The sequence below is a fragment of the Furipterus horrens genome, unplaced genomic scaffold (genome assembly GCF_987537825.1).
Source record: "Furipterus horrens unplaced genomic scaffold, mFurHor1.1.pri manual_scaffold_5, whole genome shotgun sequence".
Taxonomy (NCBI): domain Eukaryota; kingdom Metazoa; phylum Chordata; class Mammalia; order Chiroptera; family Furipteridae; genus Furipterus; species Furipterus horrens.
This window is the reverse complement of record NW_028327175.1, coordinates 125,619,361-125,638,887: the sequence shown is the minus strand read 5'-3', so window position 1 is coordinate 125,638,887 and position 19,527 is coordinate 125,619,361. Positions and strand designations below refer to the sequence as shown.

Here is a 19,527-nt window from a genome sequence, read left to right as displayed (position 1 = left end):
GTTGATGATTGCCATTTTGACTGGTGTGAGGTGGTATCTCATTGTGGTTTTAATTTGCATCTCTCTGATGGCTAGTGATGTTGAGCATACTTTCATATGTCTATGGGCCCTCTGTATGTCTTCTTTGGAGAAGTGTTTGTTCAGGTCCTTTGCCCATTTTTTAATTGGGTTGTCTGTCTTCTTGGTGTTGAGTCGTATGAGTTCTTTATATATTTTGGAGATCAATCCCTTGTCTGAGATGTCATTGGCGAATATATTTTCCCATATGGTTGGTTTCCTTTGCATCTTGCTGATGTTTTCTTTAGCTGAGCAGAAACTTTTTAGTTTGATGTAGTCCCATTTGTTTATTCTTTCCTTTATTTCCCTTGCCTTAGGAGATATATCAGTGAAAATGTTGCTACGTGGGATATCTGAAATTTTCCTGCCTATTTTTTCCTCTAGGACTTTTATGGTGTCACGGCTTACATTTAAGTCTTTGATCCATTTTGAGTTTATTCTGGTGTATGGTGTGAGCTGGTGGTCTAGTTTCATTTTTTTGCATGTCCCTGTCCAGTTCTCCCAACACCATTTGTTGAAGAGGCTCTTTTCACTCCATTTGATGTTCTTTCCCCCTTTGTCAAATATTAGTTGACCATATGAACCTGGGTTTATTTCTGGGCTTTCAATTCTGTTCCATTGATCTATATGTCTGTTTTTATGCCAGTACCAGACTGTTTTGATTACCGTGGCCTTGTAGTATAGTTTGATATCGGGTATTGTGATTCCTCCTACTGTGTTCTTCCTCAAAATTGCTGTGGCTATTCGGGCTCTTTTTTGGTTCCATATAAATTTTTGAAGTATTTGTTCTAGGTCTGTGAGATATGTTGCTGGTATTTTAATAGGGATTGCATTGAATCTATAAATTGCTTTGGGTAGTATGGACATTTTGATGATGTTGATTCTTCCCATCCGTGAGCATGGTATACGTTTCCATTTATTTGTATCTTCTTTAATTTCTTTCTTCAGTGTTATGTAGTTTTCTGTGTACAGGTCTTTTACCTCTTTGGTTAAGTTTATTCCTAGGTATTTTATTTTTCTTGTTGCTATGGTAAATGGGATTTTTCTTTCAGTTTCTATCTCTGAGTTTTTATTGTTGGTGTATAAAAATGCCTTCGATTTCTTTTTTTTTTTTTAATGTTTTTTATTGATTATATTGTTACAACAGTTCCAATTTTCTCCCCCTTGTTCCCCTCCACCCAGCACCCCCCTCCCCCAGCGATCCCCCCCAAGTCCATACCCCTGGTTCGTAAAAATTAACTATCCCCCCCCCCTCTCAAATATTAGGACCCTTTGTAATCTTGTAAAGGACAATGGGCGAAGGTCTCAAGCTCCTCTAGCTGCTTCAAGCTGGACATGGTCGTCGTCCTACCTACCCTTGGGTCCAGAAAACCCTAATATGAGTGGGGGTGTGGAGGGGAGGGTGGCCTTCCCACATGGGGATGGATCGTGCAGACTCCAGGTCAGTTGGCTGCCTCCGGTCAACGGCGTGCTTGGTTCAACAGGCTGGTGTCCTTGTTGTGTTCTGAGGGCAACAGATTTGGCGAAAAGGGTTAAAAGACATCATTCAATCCATAACTACTAGATGACAAAAGGCAGGGATTAATTTTTCAATGTTCCATATTAGGGAAAAAAAAAGTTTCTTTGTAAGAAGGTGTGCTAGGCACATCTCGCCTGTCCAAAACCCTTTTGCCCATTATACTTAGTTTGGGCTGAGGTAAATAGTTTAGGTTTTTCCCCCTCTCAGACCTCTGGGCCCTTTCTGTCCAAGCCATTAGGATAGAAAAGAGAAACCCGTTTTAAAGTGAAGCCCACAGACCGCCCCATTCTTCCCCAACCCAGCCATTTAGTTCAGCCAAACCGTTGAGTCTCAGGAGGCAGCGCTGCAGAGAGGATTAAGTGAGGCTTATGCGTACAGATAATCACTCAGGTAACGCGATCATAGGCTTATGTCCTTTGAAAACAAAAAACACGTGTTAATTTATGTAACATAACCCGCAAACAAGTCTCTAAATCTGGAGAAGAAACTTTTAAGATTGTTAGTTGCCCTGTTTTATACTCTACTACTGATCATTGTGATTTTCCTTGAATAATAATTTTTCTCCCTAAGGTTACCCTCCTTGTCTTTAAAGGGACTACATTAAGTCCATTTTTAATTTATCCTGTTTGTTTGCATAAACATAACAAGAGCAGCAAGTGATCACTTATGATCTTTAGTTCTGTTTTGCTGGAACTTACCCAAGGAATATTTGGGGTGACCTTCAGTCTGTTCTTCAGGGCACAGAAGCTGTGCCACATATCTGGCATTCATCCTTGCCTGTACACACCTGTTTTTTCCAAGTCTTTCTGGTCTTTCCTTGTGCCTTCAGGTCCCTTCTAGCCATCTTTCAGGAAAACAACCTTCGTTCCTTCCCTGGAAAGATTGCTGTGGACCGCACAACCAACCATGGTACCAGGCCTTTTATCTCACGGGCTTTTATTACCTTTGAAAGTCATTCCCAGTTCCTCAGGGCTTTCTGGTAACAATCTGAGCCCAAGTATGTTTCCTTTAGGCTTGACATTCCAGTCAAAGATGGTCAAAAAAAAAAAGAACCTCTGTTGACAACTGGTCTTATTAGTTCTATGCAAAGGAACTTATGTCATTACTTACTTGTTTAGAATGCCAAACTCTGGAGGGATCAAATAGGGAGAAAAATATACAACGTGAAGGAAAATCTTTGTCCTAATATTCACTGAACTGGCATTTCCATTCTTCATATTTTCATTTTTCCCCCACTAAAAAATTTTGGTTTGTTTTTCCATTACAGTTGTCTCACTTTTTTAGGCCTCTTGTTTCCCTGCACCCTGTCCCTCCCCTCCCCCACATTTAGTCCCCACTCAGTTGCACCTGTCTGTGGGTCATTCATATATATATATATTTTTTTTTTTCAGATTTAATGTGTTTTATTGATTAAAATATTACATTTGTGCCCCTTTCCCTTCCCTCTGCTCCCCTCCACCCGGTGGCCCCCTCCCTCCAGTTGTCCCCCCCTTTTAGATTATGTCCATTAGTTGTGCTTACAGTTCCTCCCAACCTCTCTCCGTCTATTCCATTCCCTCCTACCATAATCCCCAATTCCTATATCATCTCCCTCCCTCTCCCCACTCCCCCTCCCTGTTGGCCTCCCCCCACTATGTTTCCCTTACCCACAGTTCCTTTTCCATTCTCGTTGCCTGTTTCGTTTGCCTTTGTTTCATCTCCCTAGCTTCTGTTTTGTAAACCAGTCCCTTTAACTTCTCATATAACAGTGGTTTGGATCTAATGAACTCTTTCAGTTTTATTTTGTCCTGGAAACACTTTCTCTGTCCTTCTATTCTGAATGACAATTTCGCTGGATAGAGTATTCGTGGTTGTAGGTTTTGGATTTTCATTACTTTGAATATTTCTTGCCAGTCCCTTCTTGTCTGTAGGGTTTCCCTTGAGAAGTCAGCTGATAGTCTAATTGGGACCCCTTTGTACATAATTCTTTTCTTCTCTCTTGCTGCTTTTAAGATTCTCTCTTTATCTTTAATTTTTGACATTTTGATTATAATGTGTCTTGGAGTGGTTCTCCCTGGGTCCAGTCTCTTGGGAACTCTCCTTGCTTCCTGGATCTGCAAGTCTATTCCCTTCCCCAAGTCTGGGAAGTTCTCCTTTATTATATTTTCACTCAATTTTTCAAGTTCTAGTTCATCTTCCTCATTCTCTGGCAAACCAATGATTCTTATGTTGGGCCTTTTATAGCTGTCCCAGAGGTTTCTGATCCTCTCATTGTTGCTTGCCATTTCCTCTCGCTGCATTGGTTGACTGCTTGTTCCTTCTCCATATTCCAGTTTGTTGAAATGGACTCTGGATTCCTCACCATCTGTCTCGTATGTGGTTTTGTTCCTTTCGTTATGAAAGTTTTTCGCTTCTTTCATATCTTTTTCCTGCTCTTTTGTGAATTCTGTAAGCCACCTGATGACAATGGCCCAGAACTGAGCCTCTGACAGGTTTCTTATCTGTTCATCTGTCAGGTTCTCTATCTGCTGCCTGGTGAGTTGTGTTACCGGGATCTCTATAGTTGCCTGCCTCATTTTGACAGATGCGTTTTGTTTTCCTGGGCCGGCTGTCGGGGGCAGGGGGCAGTGCCTGCGTACGCGTCACAAATCAGCGACCGCCGGTGCCTGCCTGTCCGCAACCTATTTCGCAGCTCTGTGGTGCTTTCTGTGGGGGCGGGGGTCCAAGATGGATTCACACAGTTATTCAGCTAGGAGACCGGGATCCGTCCTCCCGCCCCCCTGGGCCTCACTGTTCAAGGTGATGCTGCGGCTGCTCCCCAGCGCCGGGAGTCGCGCAAGCCAGGGGCTTGATTGGAGTCGCGCACGCCAGGGGCTTGATTACCTCCAGGATTTTTCGCCGCCCCGCCCCGCCGCTCCGCAAACAGCTTTGCCTTCTTTAACTCTTACCTGCCCAAATGGCACCGCTGGTTTATAACTTCATATGTTGGGCTTCCGTGTAGCTTTATTTTCTGGAATTTCTAGTTATCCTTTGTTTTAAAGTAGTTGTATTCCACTATAGTTGTAGAGGGAGACCTAGCGTGTCCGTCTAAGCCTCCATCTTGGCCGGAAGTCTATATATATATTTTTTTGACTTGACCCATCCCCTTACTCCTTTATTTTCCTCCCCCCCCCCCGCCCCCCTTGTTACTGTTAGTCTACTTCTTGTTTACATACCTCTGGTTCAATTTTGCTCATTTGTTTGTGTTGTTCATTAGTTTCCTGTAATAGGTGACAGCATAAGGTATTTTTCTTTTGTTGCCTGGCTTATTTCACTAAGCATAATTTTCTCTAGTTCCATCCATGTTGTTGCAAATGGTAGAAGTTCCTTCTTTCTTTCTGCTACATAGAATTCCATTGTGTAAATGTACCACAGTTTTTTGATCCACTCATCTACAGATGGGCACTTAGGTTGTTTCCAGCACTTGGCTATTGTAAATAGTGCTGCTATGAACATTGGAGTGCATAGGTTCTTTTGAATTGGTGTTTCGGGATTTTTTGGATATAATCCTAGCAATGGAATTGCTGGTTCAAAAGGCAGTTCCATTTTTAGTTTTTTAAGGAAATTCCAAACTGTTTTCCACAGTGGCTGCACCAATCTGCATTCCCACCAGCAATGCACCAGGGTTCCCGTTTCTCCGCATCCTCTCCAGCACAAGTTGTTTGTTGATTTGTTGATGATTGCCATTTTGACTGGTGTGAGGTGGTATCTCATTGTGGTTTTAATTTGCATCTCTCTGATGGCTAGTGATGTTGAGCATACTTTCATATGTCTATGGGCCCTCTGTATGTCTTCTTTGGAGAAGTGTTTGTTCAGGTCCTTTGCCCATTTTTTAATTGGGTTGTCTGTCTTCTTGGTGTTGAGTCGTATGAGTTCTTTATATATTTTGGAGATCAATCCCTTGTCTGAGATGTCATTGGCGAATATATTTTCCCATATGGTTGGTTTCCTTTGCATCTTGCTGATGTTTTCTTTAGCTGAGCAGAAACTTTTTAGTTTGATGTAGTCCCATTTGTTTATTCTTTCCTTTATTTCCCTTGCCTTAGGAGATATATCAGTGAAAATGTTGCTACGTGGGATATCTGAAATTTTCCTGCCTATTTTTTCCTCTAGGACTTTTATGGTGTCACGGCTTACATTTAAGTCTTTGATCCATTTTGAGTTTATTCTGGTGTATGGTGTGAGCTGGTGGTCTAGTTTCATTTTTTTGCATGTCCCTGTCCAGTTCTCCCAACACCATTTGTTGAAGAGGCTCTTTTCACTCCATTTGATGTTCTTTCCCCCTTTGTCAAATATTAGTTGACCATATGAACCTGGGTTTATTTCTGGGCTTTCAATTCTGTTCCATTGATCTATATGTCTGTTTTTATGCCAGTACCAGACTGTTTTGATTACCGTGGCCTTGTAGTATAGTTTGATATCGGGTATTGTGATTCCTCCTACTGTGTTCTTCCTCAAAATTGCTGTGGCTATTCGGGCTCTTTTTTGGTTCCATATAAATTTTTGAAGTATTTGTTCTAGGTCTGTGAGATATGTTGCTGGTATTTTAATAGGGAGTGCATTGAATCTATAAATTGCTTTGGGTAGTATGGACATTTTGATGATGTTGATTCTTCCCATCCGTGAGCATGGTATACGTTTCCATTTATTTGTATCTTCTTTAATTTCTTTCTTCAGTGTTATGTAGTTTTCTGTGTACAGGTCTTTTACCTCTTTGGTTAAGTTTATTCCTAGGTATTTTATTTTTCTTGTTGCTATGGTAAATGGGATTTTTCTTTCAGTTTCTATCTCTGAGTTTTTATTGTTGGTGTATAAAAATGCCTTCGATTTCTTAATATTGACTTTGTATCCTGCTATTTTGCCGAATTCACTTATTAGATTGAGTAGTTTTTTTGTGGAGTCTAAAGGATTTTCTATGTACACTATCATGTCATCTGCAAATAATGACAGTTTTACTTCCTCTTTCCCAATTTGGATGCCTTTTATTTCTCTTTCTTGTCTGATTGCTGTGGCTAGAACTTCCAAGACTATGTTGAATAGGAGTGGAGAGAGCGGACATCCTTGTCTTGTTCCTGATCTCAGGGGGAATGCTCTCAGTTTTTGCCCATTGAGTATGATGTTGGCTTCAGGTTTCTCATATATGGCCTTTATTATGTTGAGGTATGCTCCCTCTATTCCCATTTTTCTGAGAGTTTTTTATCATAAATGGGTGTTGTACTTTATCAAATGCTTTTTCCGCATCTATTGATATGATCATGTGGTTTTTGTCTTTCATTTTGTTTATGTGGTGTATCACGTTTATTGATTTGCGAATATTAAACCATCCTTGCATCCCTGGGATGAATCCTACTTGATCGTGGTGTATGATCTTTCTAATGTGTTGCTGGATCCGGTTTGCCAATATTTTGTTGAGGATTTTAGCATCTATGTTCATCAGCGATATTGGTCTGTAGTTTTCTTTCTTTGTTGTGTCTTGACCTGGTTTTGGAATTAGGGTTATACTGGCTTCATAGAACGAGTTTGGGAGTCTTCCCTCTTCTTGTATCTTTTGGAATAGTCTGAGGAGGATAGGAGTTAGTTCTTTCCTAAATATTTTGTAGAATTCACTTGTGAAGCCATCTGGTCCTGGTCTTTTGTGTGCTGGGAGTTTTTTGATTACTGCTTCAATTTCGCTAGCTGTTATTGGTCTATTCAGACTTTCTGCTTCTTCTTGATTCAGTTTGGGCAGACTATAGTTTTCCAGGAATCTGTCCATTTCCTCTAGGTTGTCAAATTTCTTGCCATACAGTTTTTCGTAATAATTTCTTATAATTCTTTGTATTTCTGTGGTATCAGTTGTGATTTCTCCTCTTTCATTTCTGATTTTATTTATTTGGGTTCTCTCTCTTTTTTTCTTGATGAGCCTGGCTAAAGGCTTTTCAATTTTGTTTATCTTTTCAAAGAACCGGCTCCTACTGTTGTTGATCTTTTGAATTGTTACTTTAGACTCTATGTCATTTAATTCTGCTCTGATCTTGATGATTTCCTTCCTTCTACTTGATCTGGGTTTTGCTTGTTGTTCTTCCTCTAGTTCTTGTAGCTGTAGGGTTAAATTTTTTATTAGAGATTCTTCTAGCTTTTTTAGGTAGGCTTGTATTGCTATGAACTTTCCTCTTAAGACTGCTTTCGCTGTATCCCATAGGTTTTGGGTTGTTGTGTGTTCATTATCATTGGTTTCCAGGAACTTTTTGATTTCTTCCTTGATGTCATTGTTAACCCATTCATTATTTAATAGCATGTTATTCATTCTCCATGAGTTTGAATGTTTTTGAGTTTTTTCCTTGAGGTTGATTTCCAATTTTAAGGCATTGTGATCTGAGAAGATGCTTGATATAATTTCAATTTTCTTGAATTTATTGAGGCTTGTTTTGTGTCCTACCATGTGGTCTATCTTTGAAAATGTTCCATGTGCACTTGAGAAATATGTATATTTTGCTTCTTTGGGGTGTAAACTTCTATATATATCGACTAAGTCCATTTGATCTAAAGTGTTGTTCAGTGCCTCAATATCTTTGGTGTTTCTTTGCTTTGAAGATCTGTCCATTGTTGACAATGGGGTGTTAAAGTCCCCTACGATGAGTGTGTTGCTGCCTATATCTTTCTTGGAGTCTTTCAAAATTTTCCTTACATATTTGGGTGCTCCTAAGTTGGGTGCATATATATTTATAAGGGTTATATCTTCTTGATGGATTTTTCCCTTAAGTATTATGAAATGCGCTTCTTTGTCTCTTTTTATGGACTTTGCTGTGAAATCTGTTTTGTCTGATATAAGTATTGCTACCCTGGCTTTTTTTTCATGTCCATTTGCTTGGAATACATTTTTCCATCCCTTTACTTTCAGTCTGTGTAGATCTTTTGTTCTAAGGTGGGTCTCTTGTAGACAGCACATATGTGGGTCATTCTTTCTAATCCATTCAGCTACCCTATGTCTTTTAATTGGAGCGTTTAATCCATTTACGTTTAAGGTTATTGCTGATAAGTACTTATTCATTGTCATTTTCCCCCTTTGTACTCGTGTTCTTCTCTGTTTCTCTCTGTTTCTTTATCTTCTTAGAGCAGACCCTTTAGCATGTCTTGCATTGCTGGTTTGGTGGAGATGTATTCTTTTAGTCTTCCTTTGTCTGAGAAACTCCTTATTTCGCCTTCCATTTTGAATGAGAGCCTTATTGGGTAGAGTATTCTTGGTTGTAGGCCTTTGTTTTTCATTGCTTGGAATATTTTTTGCCATTCCCTTCTGGCTTGTAGTGTTTCTGCTGAGAAATCTGAGGATAGCCTTATTGGAGCTCCCTTGTATGTTATTAGTTGTTTCCCTCTTGCTGCTTTTAGGATTCTCTCTTTGTCTTTGGATGTTGCCATTTTAATTATGATGTGTCTTGAGGTGGGCCTGTTGGGGTTCATCTTCATTGGGACCCTCTGTGCCTCCTGGATTTGCGTGACTCTTTCTCTCCTCATGTGAGGGAAGTTTTCTGTCATTAGTTTTTCAAAGAGGTTTTCTATCCCTTGCTCTTCTTCTTCTCCTTCTGGAATTCCAATGATACGGACATTGTTACGTTTCATGTTGTCCTGCAGCTGTCTTAGAACCTCTTCAGTCTTGTTCAGTCTTTTTTCATTTTGTTGCATTGTCTGGGAGTTTTTGTGTACCTTGTCCTCCAGCTCGCTGATCCGATCTTCTGCTTCCTCTAGCCTGCTTTTAATTCCTTCTACTGTGTTCTTCAATTCAGAGATTGTATTCTTCATTTCCTCCTGGCTCTTATTGATAGCTTCCATGTCCTTTTTGATGCTGGTATAATTCTCAGTAAGTTCCTTATAGTTCTTCTGGAGTTCACTGTAGTTTTTCTGGAGTTCTTTGTAGTTTCCGCTGATCTCATTTAGCTTCTCCATAATCCATGTTTTAAATTCTGTATCTGATATTTTGCTCCCCTCTATTTCATTTAGCACTCTTTCTGGGGATTCTACCTTTCCTTTTGATGGGGGGTTGTTTCTCTGTCTCCCCATTTTTGTGATTCCTTTTGTTTGTTGGTGCTTCTTGGAATGATCAGTTCTTCCTGGATCTGCCTCTTGGTAGTGTCAGATCATGTACCAGACTGGCCCTAGGCAGCCTGTTGGAGACTTCCAGGGATCTACTGCCTTTGTCTCTCTTCTTTAGTTGTTACTATACTCAATCTGTGATCAGCCGTCAGGCTTAAGGACCGTGGGTGTGGCAACTTAATTCCTGTAGGCAGGGCTTTTATTTCCCCTTAGTATGACACCACTTGGAGGGGGATGGTCTGTCTGCTGTACTGGGGCTGAGTCAGCACTGGCTGGTCCTGGGAGGGGGTTAGTGTAGCTTCCACTTACTCCTCCGCCCTCCTGGATCTCCGTCTGTGTTGTCCTTGATGATATTTCTTTAATCTGTCTGGTTGTATTTCAGCTACTTTTTGGTGGATCTTTTTCTCTGGTTAGTTGATTGAGAGTCACTCTGCCCACCTTGTCTTGAGATCTTTTGTGAAGGTGCTGCTAAAACATAATTACACAACCCAGGCAAGAAACCCACACCCTCCAATGTCTCCCCCAAATACAATCCCACTATAGGCTGCAAATGAGCCCGTGTTAATATACTTGTGGAGATACTGGGACTCTTATTTCGAAGGAGAAACAGAAAGGAGTTGTTTTAAATGAAGGAAGGGTAATTTTTAAGCTGGAAGTTGATAGAGTATTAATATTAGCAATTGGGATCAAGGTTATGTAAGAGAGCAATTAACACTTACACTGTCTGTTTGAAAAGGAGGGGAGGGTTACAGTGTGGAGTGTGAAAGTGGAAGTGTATAGTATTAGGATTATATAATCGGTATATACTATATGATTAGCGTGGGAGGTAGGGTAGACACAACAGACATCCAGGTAGACAGACAGCCAGAAATTGAAAGAGAGGGCTGGGGAGGTTAGAAGGTAGGAAATAGATTGAGAGAGAATTTTTTAAGGATAAAAATACAGAGTAGAAAATAGCAAGACAGGAAGGGAGAGAGGAAAGAGAGAGAGAAAGTAGAGAAGAGAAGGGTAGGAGAGAGAACAAAAGAAGAAGGGGAGGTAGAAGAGAGGGGACTGGATTAAAATTCTTTTTTAAATTATATATTATAAAAAAGATTAGGAGATTAAAACGATATAAAGTTGCAAGATAGAGAGAAAAGGTGAATATAGAGAGAGAGGAATAGGAGATAGGAAAGCAAGAGGATTTGGGAGGAAAAGAGCTCAGAGGAGGGAAGGAAATCAGGAGGAAGAGGAGATATTAGGGAGGGGAGGATTGAAATTGAAGAGTTGGCAAAAGATAGGATGAAGGAGAGAAATACAAGAGGTAGGGAAAGAAGTGGGGGGATGGGGTAGAAAAAGAGAAGGGGTAAGAATGGGAGAGTAAAGGGAGAGGGGGATAGATTAGAATTATAATTTGAATATTAAGAGATTAGAATATAACGTGTAATAGGGAGAGAGAGAGATTATGTATAGGGAGAGAAGGAAAATAAGGACAAGAGATGAAAGAAAAATGAATGTAGACTGAAGGGGGACAAAATAAAGAAAGAAATTTAATAAAGTTGAAGGTGCGTAGCGCAGAGAAAGGAGAGGGTGAGAAAGGGAGAGAACTTAAAATTATAAAATTAACTGAGAATAGGATGCAGGGGAGAATGCTAAGGGGGGAGAAGGGAGGGGAGGGGAGGGGAGAAAAGGAGTGAGAATAAGAAGGGACTGACGGTAGGGGTAGTTAGAGAGAGAGTGAGAGATAAAAGAATAAGGATTTTAACTCAATTCAACTTTTATGCATAGTCTCTGGGTATTTTTGGTTTGTTTCTTTTTTGGTTTTTCCTTGCTTCCTTCCTGAGTCTGCTCCTATTCAAAATTCCATGAGTTGCAAATCTTTTCTGGTTGGCTGGCTGGCTGTGGGAGGGTTCTGCTTGATTCTGGGGTTGCTAGTCTTTTTTTCGTAGGCCTACCACCGCTCTGCTGTGAGCTGCCTTTAGTTGTTCCCTCCTGAGGCAGCCTCAGCCCTCCTCAGGCTTGTCCAGCTACTCCTTCCCTCTGTTGGTCCAGCCTGTGCCTGCCAGCAATCCCTGCCCTGCCTCCAGTCCTGTCTCTATTCCCAGGCTACAGCTTCTGCTCTCTTCCCTGTCTATATGCCTGCGCACGCTATCTCTCTCCCTGTCTCAAGATCGTCCTTTTGTTCTGCAGGACTCTGGCACAGTCGGTCAAAGTGCTGGGCCCAGTGGCCCTTTCCTGCCCAGGGCCTCTCCCCTAGTCTGGAGCTTTGCAGTGGCTTTCCTGCTTGTGCTCTTCTCCTTGCCCCAAAACTTTCTCTATTCCGAGCTACAGCTTCCGCTGGCTTCCCTATCGGCCTGCGCGCTCTATCTTTCTTCCCGCCACAGCACCGTCCCTTTGTTCTGCGGGACTCTAGTGTGGTCGGTCAGCGCAGCACTCTCCTTCCCCGGAGCTCTCTGCCGGTCTGGAGCTCTGCAGCAGCCCTTCCCTGCGGCCCCTTCTCCTTGCCCTAAAACCGTCTCCCCTCCAGAACCTCCGCCTCCGCTCTCTTCCCTACTTACACACCCTGCACGTCCTATTTCTCTCTTAGCCCCAAACCTGCCTTTTGTTCTGTGGGATTCTAGCGCGACTAAAGAGCAAACACTGATTTCAAGAACACAGTTCTCCCCCGGTCCGGAGTTCCGCAGCAGCTTTTCTGTGCGGCCCGTCTCCTAGCCCCAAAACTGCTCCTTTATTCTGTAGGGCCCTAGCGCAAGTGCTGGGCGCGCCCGGGATGCCGAGCTTTCGGTCGGAGGTTGCAGCTGAGGATGTTTCTCTCTAGACTCAGGTCATACAGTTTCTCCCAGTCCTGGTTGTTCACTGTTCTCTCCCTCCTCTGGCTTTTTCGGCCAAATCCTCTCCCTAGCTCCCTACAAGAATTCACTCCCGGCTAGTGAGCTCTCCGGCTTGATACTGCAAACGCACGGAGTCTCAGAATGACTCAGCCTGCAGTTTGTGATAAACCCCTCCACCCCCCTCCACACTGCTCCCACGATCTCCTCCCCGTTCACGTTATCAGATATTCCCACTCACTCAGTCATTCCTTCCCGAGTTTGTTCCTCCTGGATTGTCTCCTTAACAGGAGCGAGCTGAGAACACTGTTCCTACTCCGTGGCCATCTTGGTCCCCCCCTGGTTTCTCTTTTCTGTCCTAAAGGCTTGGACAGAAAGAGCCCAGAGGCCTGAGAGGGGGGAAACCTAAAATATTTTCCTCAGCCCAAACTAAGTATAATGGGCAAAAGGGTTTTGGACTGGTGAGATGTACCTGGCGCACCTTCCTCCAAAGAAGCCCTTCTTTTCCCTAATGTGGGACATTGAAAAATTAATACCTGCATTTTGTCATCTAGTGGTTATGGATTGAATGATATCCTTTAACCCTGTTGCCAAATCTGTTGCCTCCATAATACAACAAGAATGCCAGCTTGTTAAATCAAGCATGCCATTGTCCAGGGACAGCCAACCAACCTGGAGTCTGCACGATCCTTCCCCATGTGGGAAGGTCACCCTCCCCTCCACACCCCCATTCTTATTAGGGACTTCTGGACCCAAGGGTAGGTAGGACGACGTCCATGTCCAGCTTGAAGCAGCCAGAGGAGCTCGAGACCTTTGTCCATTGTCCTTTATAATATTATAAAGGGTCTTAAGTCTGAGAGGGAGGGATTGTTATTTTTTATTGTTAAAATAAATAAATAAATAATTATTTAAAAAAGAAGAAGAAGAATATATGAAAGGGTGAGGCAGGAGAGCTTGTATGTACGACCCATGGGCATGAACTTGCGGGGGGGGATTGTTGGGGGAGGGGGTGCTGGGCGGAAGGGAGCAAAGGGGAAAAAATTGGAACTATTGTAACAATATAATAAATAAAATATACTCAAAAAAAAAAAGAAAACCATGTACATGGTGCCCCCATTAACACGCATGTCAGGGGTATTTTTCACATAAAATACAATGTGGAGAGAGCTTTGTAGAGTTCTGCAATGGATAGGGTGGATGTTATCAGAGGGATAATATCTGCTTGATTGCTTTTCCTTGGGCTCTCTTCTTGGGAGCCTCCAGTACCTGTAGGGCCTTGTTCTTCCTGCTCTAGGTTGTTCAGGGATTAGGGTGTAGATTTGGCACAGATTGAGTCTACCTCCCACTACCTTGGGAGAGGACAGGAACTGGGTTGGGCTGGGCTAATCTAGACTCCCAACATCACCGCCTATTGGCAATCCTGGCTGAGCCTATAGCTTAGTGAGAAGCATCGCTGATTGTTCTGTCTGCGGCTTTCAGAATGACAGATGAGCATCTTCAGGAAAAGGGCTGGACATCAGATAGTAAAGGGTTTCTCCCTCTCCCCAAAGGGACCTAGCAATTGAGGCTGGGAATGCTCAGGAAGGCATCTCTCTGAAGAACTCTTGTCCTGGAGATATTGATAAAAGGCTCGGTGACTCTCCCCAAAGGGTTCAGAGACCTCACCAGGCCATTGTTTTTGTAAATTCTTCATTGGAGATGGGAAAACTCGCCTCATCCTAAAGGGCTGGTGAACTGAGATGGTGGACTTCCTACTTCCCAGATGACCTCAGTGGACCTGTCCTGGCCTGCAGACAGAGCAGCTGCATTTCCTGCTATTGCACAGACCCAGAGGAGCAATTGACTTTTTCCCCTGACTGGGGACTGGCTTCTCAGATGGACAGACTGCGGCTAGGTCCTGAGAATGCTTTAGGTTCTGGGAATTCCCCTATGCTCATCAGTCTGGGGGTATAGCTAGCATGTCTCAGAAAGACAGTTCCAGGTGCAGAGGAGCAATTAGAAGAGGGGCTGTCTATGTATAGCAATTCACTTTCCCACCTCCTTTCTTTTCCTCTCATGCCTTGAGCTCTCTGTTACAGAAGGGCCTTCTGTGTTCTATTCCCTTGCTTCCTGAGCGGCCAATCTAGCTTTGCAATAAATAGTCCCATATTTCTTTTCATGTGCCCATTTGCTTGCCTTTCATTTCAGAAATGGACACTGTTAGGGAGGAAGAAAAAGTCCAGATTGGGCCTTGTTTGTCCAGAGTCTAGTTAAGGCTTAAGTCCAGCTTAGAATAGATACTTAGGGTGCAGGCCAACCCAGTCTGTCTCCCATGTAGCAAGACTGATTGGAGCTCTGTCTGGAGCTCCGAGTCCAATCTAGAATCCAGTTTGGATGCTAGTAAGAATCAATTCCAGACCACAGACTTCAGGACACTGCTGAAAGCCCACTGCAGACTCCAGGGTCTGGTTTAGAGTCCAGGACTATCCATAACATAGATTGGCCCTCTCACTGTATTCCAGCTGGGGATGAGTGTGGGTATGGGGTGGGCCAGATCTGCAAGGGTTTCCTGAGGAAACAGATAATGTAGCATAATACAGGTCTGGAAGGACAGTGGTATTTGGATGCAAAATGTGAGTATAATGATAAAAAAGGATAAAAGACACATTTTGAACTTCACCTCTTATAAGTAGAGGGTGTATCTTCTCTGTAAGAATCTATGCATCATTTATGGAAGGTGACCATTATAACAACATAAAGAAGTTCTAGGGAAAAATAATTCTCAAGAACAAAATGAACAAAAAAATCTCACCCAGCTCTACAAGATGATTAAAATACTCACCTGAGTAAAAATAAAATGTTCAATGGAGAAAAATCACCAATATAATAAGACACTGTCTATTGAGAGAATGTATGCTATATACCCAAACATCCAGAACATTTTTGGAGAAAAAGAGGAAGACAAATATGAATGACAACCACAAACCTAAAGAAAAAGAAAAAGGAGGAAATAATATGATAAGATCAGAAACAAGCAAATTAGAACACTCACAAAGAGCAAAAAATATTGAAAGTTACCATCTATTTCTTCTGGTGAAATAAATACTGATATAAGCCTTAAGAAAATCTAGTAATAGAATAGTTACATGTGCGTACATGTGTACAGATAACATTTATTGTGTTGATGTGCCCAGCCCTGTGCAGAATGCTTTCCATGCATTATGTCATTTGCTCCCACCACAGTCTATAAGGTAGGGTAGTAGGTTGAATGGTGTCCCCCCAGATTCATGTCCACTTGGAGCATAAGAATGTGATCTTGTTTGGAAATAAGGTCTTTGTGTACATCATTAAGGAAGGATCAGTTAAGGTGAGATCATACTCTGTCAGGGTGGGCCCCAAATCCATGAGACACACAGAGACACAGAGAAGGAGGCATATGGAGAAGGGCTGTGGCTACATGACAGCAAAAGGAGACACTAAGAGCTACACAAGGCAAGGAAGGACTTGCCACTGCAGCCTTTGGAGGGAGCATGGCCCTGCTGACATTTGGATTTCAGACTTCTGGCCTCCAGAGCTGTGAGAGAATAAATTTCTGTTGCTTTTACCAAGTTTGTGTTGTTGCTAAGGTGGCCTCGGGAAAATAATATAGGTGGACAACTCTTTTCTCATTTTCCAGAGGAGCAAATGGAGGTTCCGAGAGATGACACCATCCAAAATCTCACAAGTTGAAGGAGCTGAAAATGTTTTTTACAATTTTCCAACAAATATTTATTAGTTAAGCCATGATTCAGGATTCTAGGGTGGAATGTACCCTGGTGCCCCTTCACCTCCCTGGGAGAAGGATGAGGACAGGGGACAGGTGGGGTGCAGCCAGTTTAGATCTTCCCAGGAAATGTGCCTTCTTCCCGGTGGTCATCCCAGGCTGACACCCAGGATATGGGGCAAAGGGACTTGCACACATGCCAGTACCATTTACACATGAAGACATCACCCCCTTCAGCAGTCATTGCCTTCTCACAGCGGTGGAATTCCGGGCAGTTCTGCCAACAGTTCCTGGTCTGGTTCTGTTTGGGGATGCAGCTATCAAAAGGGCAGTCTTGCCCTGGCTGGTGTGGCTCAGTGGATTGAGTGCCAGCCTGTGAACCTAAAGGTCGCCAGTTTGGTTCCTGGTCAGGCTGCATGCCTGGATTGTGGACTAAGTCCCCAGTTCGGGGCATGGGAGATCCAACAGATCAAAGTTCCTCTCCCTCCCTTCCCATCTCTAAAAATAAGTAAATAAAATCTTTTTTAAAAAAGGGCAGTCTTGTAGTTCTTCATTTTGGTCTTGAAGTCTTCTGCCATGTTGCTGACTCCTAAAGATGCCCTGATGCTGCTTGCAGCTCAATGTGACCCTCAGCAAAGATGTCTCCATCTGGCCTGAAAAGGCCAAAATTTAAGATTAGATATGTTTGAGTGCAGAGTCCAGGACCTTTGTCATCAATCACACTTTACTGTTTCTGAGTAAGGAACACTATGTCCCTTGCCTTGTCTTCTTCTTCTTCTTTTTTCTTTTTTAATTTTATTTTTTGTTAACAATTACAGTTGTCCCATTTTTCCCCCATTGCTCCCCCCTCCCAGCCCATCCCTTCTCCCACAATTGTATCCTTCCCCGTTGTCCATGTCCATGAGTCATTCATATACATTCCTTGACCTGGCCATTCCCTTACTTATCCCCCTTCTCTCCCTCTCCCCTCCCCCCTACTGACTACTATTCTAGTCTTTGCCTATTTAGTTCGTTTGTTTGTGTTCCTCTTTAGTTTCCTGTATTGGGTGATATCATATGGTATTTTGCTTTCTTTGCCTGGCTTATTTCACTAAGCATAATTCTCTCTAATTCCATCCATGTTGTCGCAAATGGCAGGAGTTCCTTCTTTCTTTCTGCTACATAGTATTCCATTGTGTAGATGTACCACAGTTCTTTGATCCACTCATCCACAGACGGGCACCTAGGCTGTTTCCAGCACTTAGCTATTGTAAACAGGGCTGCTATGAACATAGGGGTGCATAAGTTCTCTTGAATTAGGGTTTTAGGATTTTTCGGGTATAATCCTAGCAGTGGAAACGCTGGTTCAAATGGCAGTTCAATTTTTAGTTTTTTGAGGTAATTCCATACTGTTTTCCATAGTGGCTGCACCAGTCTGCATTCCCACCAACAGTGCAGTAGGGTTCCTGTTTCTCCACATCCTCGCCAGCATTTATTGTCTGTTGATTTGTTGATGATGGCCATTCTGACAGGTGTAAGGTGGTATCTCATTGTGGTTTTTACTTGCATCTCTCTGATGGCCAATGATGTTGAGCATTTTTTCATGTGCCTATGGACCTTCTGTATGTCCTCTTCGGAGAAGTGTTTGTTCAGGTCCTTTGCCCATTTTTTAATTGGGTTGTTTGTTTTCTTGATGTTGAGTCGTATAAGCTCTTTATATATTTTGGAGATCAGTCCCCTGTCTGTGATATCATTGGCAAATATGTTTTCCCATATGGTTGGTTTCCTTTTCATCTTACTGATGTTTTCTTTTGATAAGCAGAAACTTTTTAGTTTGATGTAGTCCCATTTGTTTATTTTTCCCTTTATTTCTCTTGCCTTGGGAGATGTATCCGTGAAGATATTGTTACGTGTGATACCTGAAATTTTCCTGCCTATGTTTTCCTCCAGGACTTTTATGGTATCACGGCTTACATTTAAGTCTTTAATCCATCTTGAGTTTATTCTCGTGTGTGGTATAATTTGGTGGTCTAGTTTCATTTTTTTGCACGTCCCTGTCCAGTTGTCCCAGCACCATTTGTTAAAGAGGCTCTTCTCACTCCATTTTATGTTCCTTCCTCCTTTATCAAAGATTAGTTGACCATAGAGGCCTGGGTTTATTTCTGGGCTTTCAATTCTGTTCCACTGATCTATATGTCTGTTCTTATGCCAGTACCAGACTGTTTTGGTCACAGTGGCTTTGTAGTATTGTTTGATGTCTGGTATCATGATTCCTCCTGCCGTGTTCTTCTGTTTCAAGATTGCTTTTGCTATTCGGGGTCTTTTTTGGTTCCATATGAATTTTTGGAGCATTTGTTCTAGGTCTGTGAAATGTGTCATTGGTATTTTAATGGGGATTGCATTGAATTTGTAAATTGCTTTGGGTAGTATGGCCATTTTGATGATGTTGATTCTTCCCATCTAAGAACATGGTATTTGCCTCCATTTATTTGTATCTTCCTTAATTTCTTTCTTCATGTTGCATAATTTTCAGTGTACAGGTCTTTTATCTCTTTGGTTAAGTTTATTCCTAGGTACTTTATTTTTCTTGTTGCTATAGTAAATGGTATTTTCTTTTTTGCTTCTGTCTCTGCTATTTTATTGTTGGTGTACAGAAATGCCTTAGATTTCTGTATATTTATTATGTACCCTGCTATTTTGCCAAATTCACTTATTATATCAAGTAGTCTTTTAGTGGATTTTATAGGGTTTTCTAGGTATACTATCATGTCGTCTGCAAATAGTGATAGTTTTACTTCCTCTTTCCCAATTTGGATGCCTTTTATTTCTTTGTCTTGTCTGATTGCTGTGGCTAGGACTTCCAACACTATGTTGAATAGAAGTGGGGAGAGTGGACAGCCTTGTCTAGTTCCTGATTTCAGGGGGAATGCTTTCAGTTTTTGTCCATTGAGTATGATGTTGGCTTCAGGCTTCTCATAAATAGCCTTAATGATGTTAAGGTATGCTCCCTCTATTCCCATTTTGCTGAGAGTTTTCAACATAAATCGGTGTTGTACTTTATCAAATGCTGTTTCTGCATCTATAGATATGATCATGTGATTTTTGTCTTTCATTTTGTTTAGGTGATGTATTATATTTATTTATTTATTTATTTATTTTTTAATTTTGGTTTTTCAATTACAGTTGTCCCCTTTTCCCCTAGTTTCTCTCCCCCACCCAACCCACCCCCTCTCCCGCAATCATATCCCTCCCCGTTGTCCATGTCCATGAGTCTTTTATATAGGTTCTTTGACTAATCCCTTCCCTTACTTATCCCCCTTCTCTCCCTCTCCCCTCCC

At 42.0% G+C, this 19,527-nt stretch overlaps 1 protein-coding gene across 2 annotated transcripts; it reads right to left on the bottom strand.

The window, feature by feature from the left end:
* Positions 1-16,322: 16,322 nt before the first annotated feature.
* On the bottom strand, positions 16,323-16,788 carry LOC150009741 (cytochrome c oxidase subunit 6B1-like). Of its 2 annotated transcripts, none has more exons than XM_090279209.1 (2): positions 16,745-16,788; positions 16,323-16,539 (listed from the first exon to the last, which is right to left on the bottom strand). In XM_090279209.1, exons 1-2 carry the CDS (start codon positions 16,786-16,788, stop codon positions 16,323-16,325), a joined length of 261 nt encoding a protein of 86 aa, XP_090135335.1. The 2 variants fall into 2 exon arrangements, with proteins under 2 accessions (XP_090135335.1, XP_090135336.1); XM_090279210.1 differs by having other exon boundaries at positions 16,323-16,547; positions 16,756-16,788.
* Between the last annotated feature and the right edge of the window lie 2,739 nt (positions 16,789-19,527).

Excerpts from the sequence above, each read along its gene's own strand:
- LOC150009741 (XM_090279209.1), bottom strand. The coding sequence starts at position 16,788 with ATGGCAGAAGACTTCAAGACCAAAATGAAGAACTACAAGACTGC. Across the intron at positions 16,540-16,744 it reads ATGAAGAACTACAAGACTGC|CCCTTTTGATAGCTGCATCC; the intron begins CCTTTTTTAAAA and ends AGGGCAAGACTG.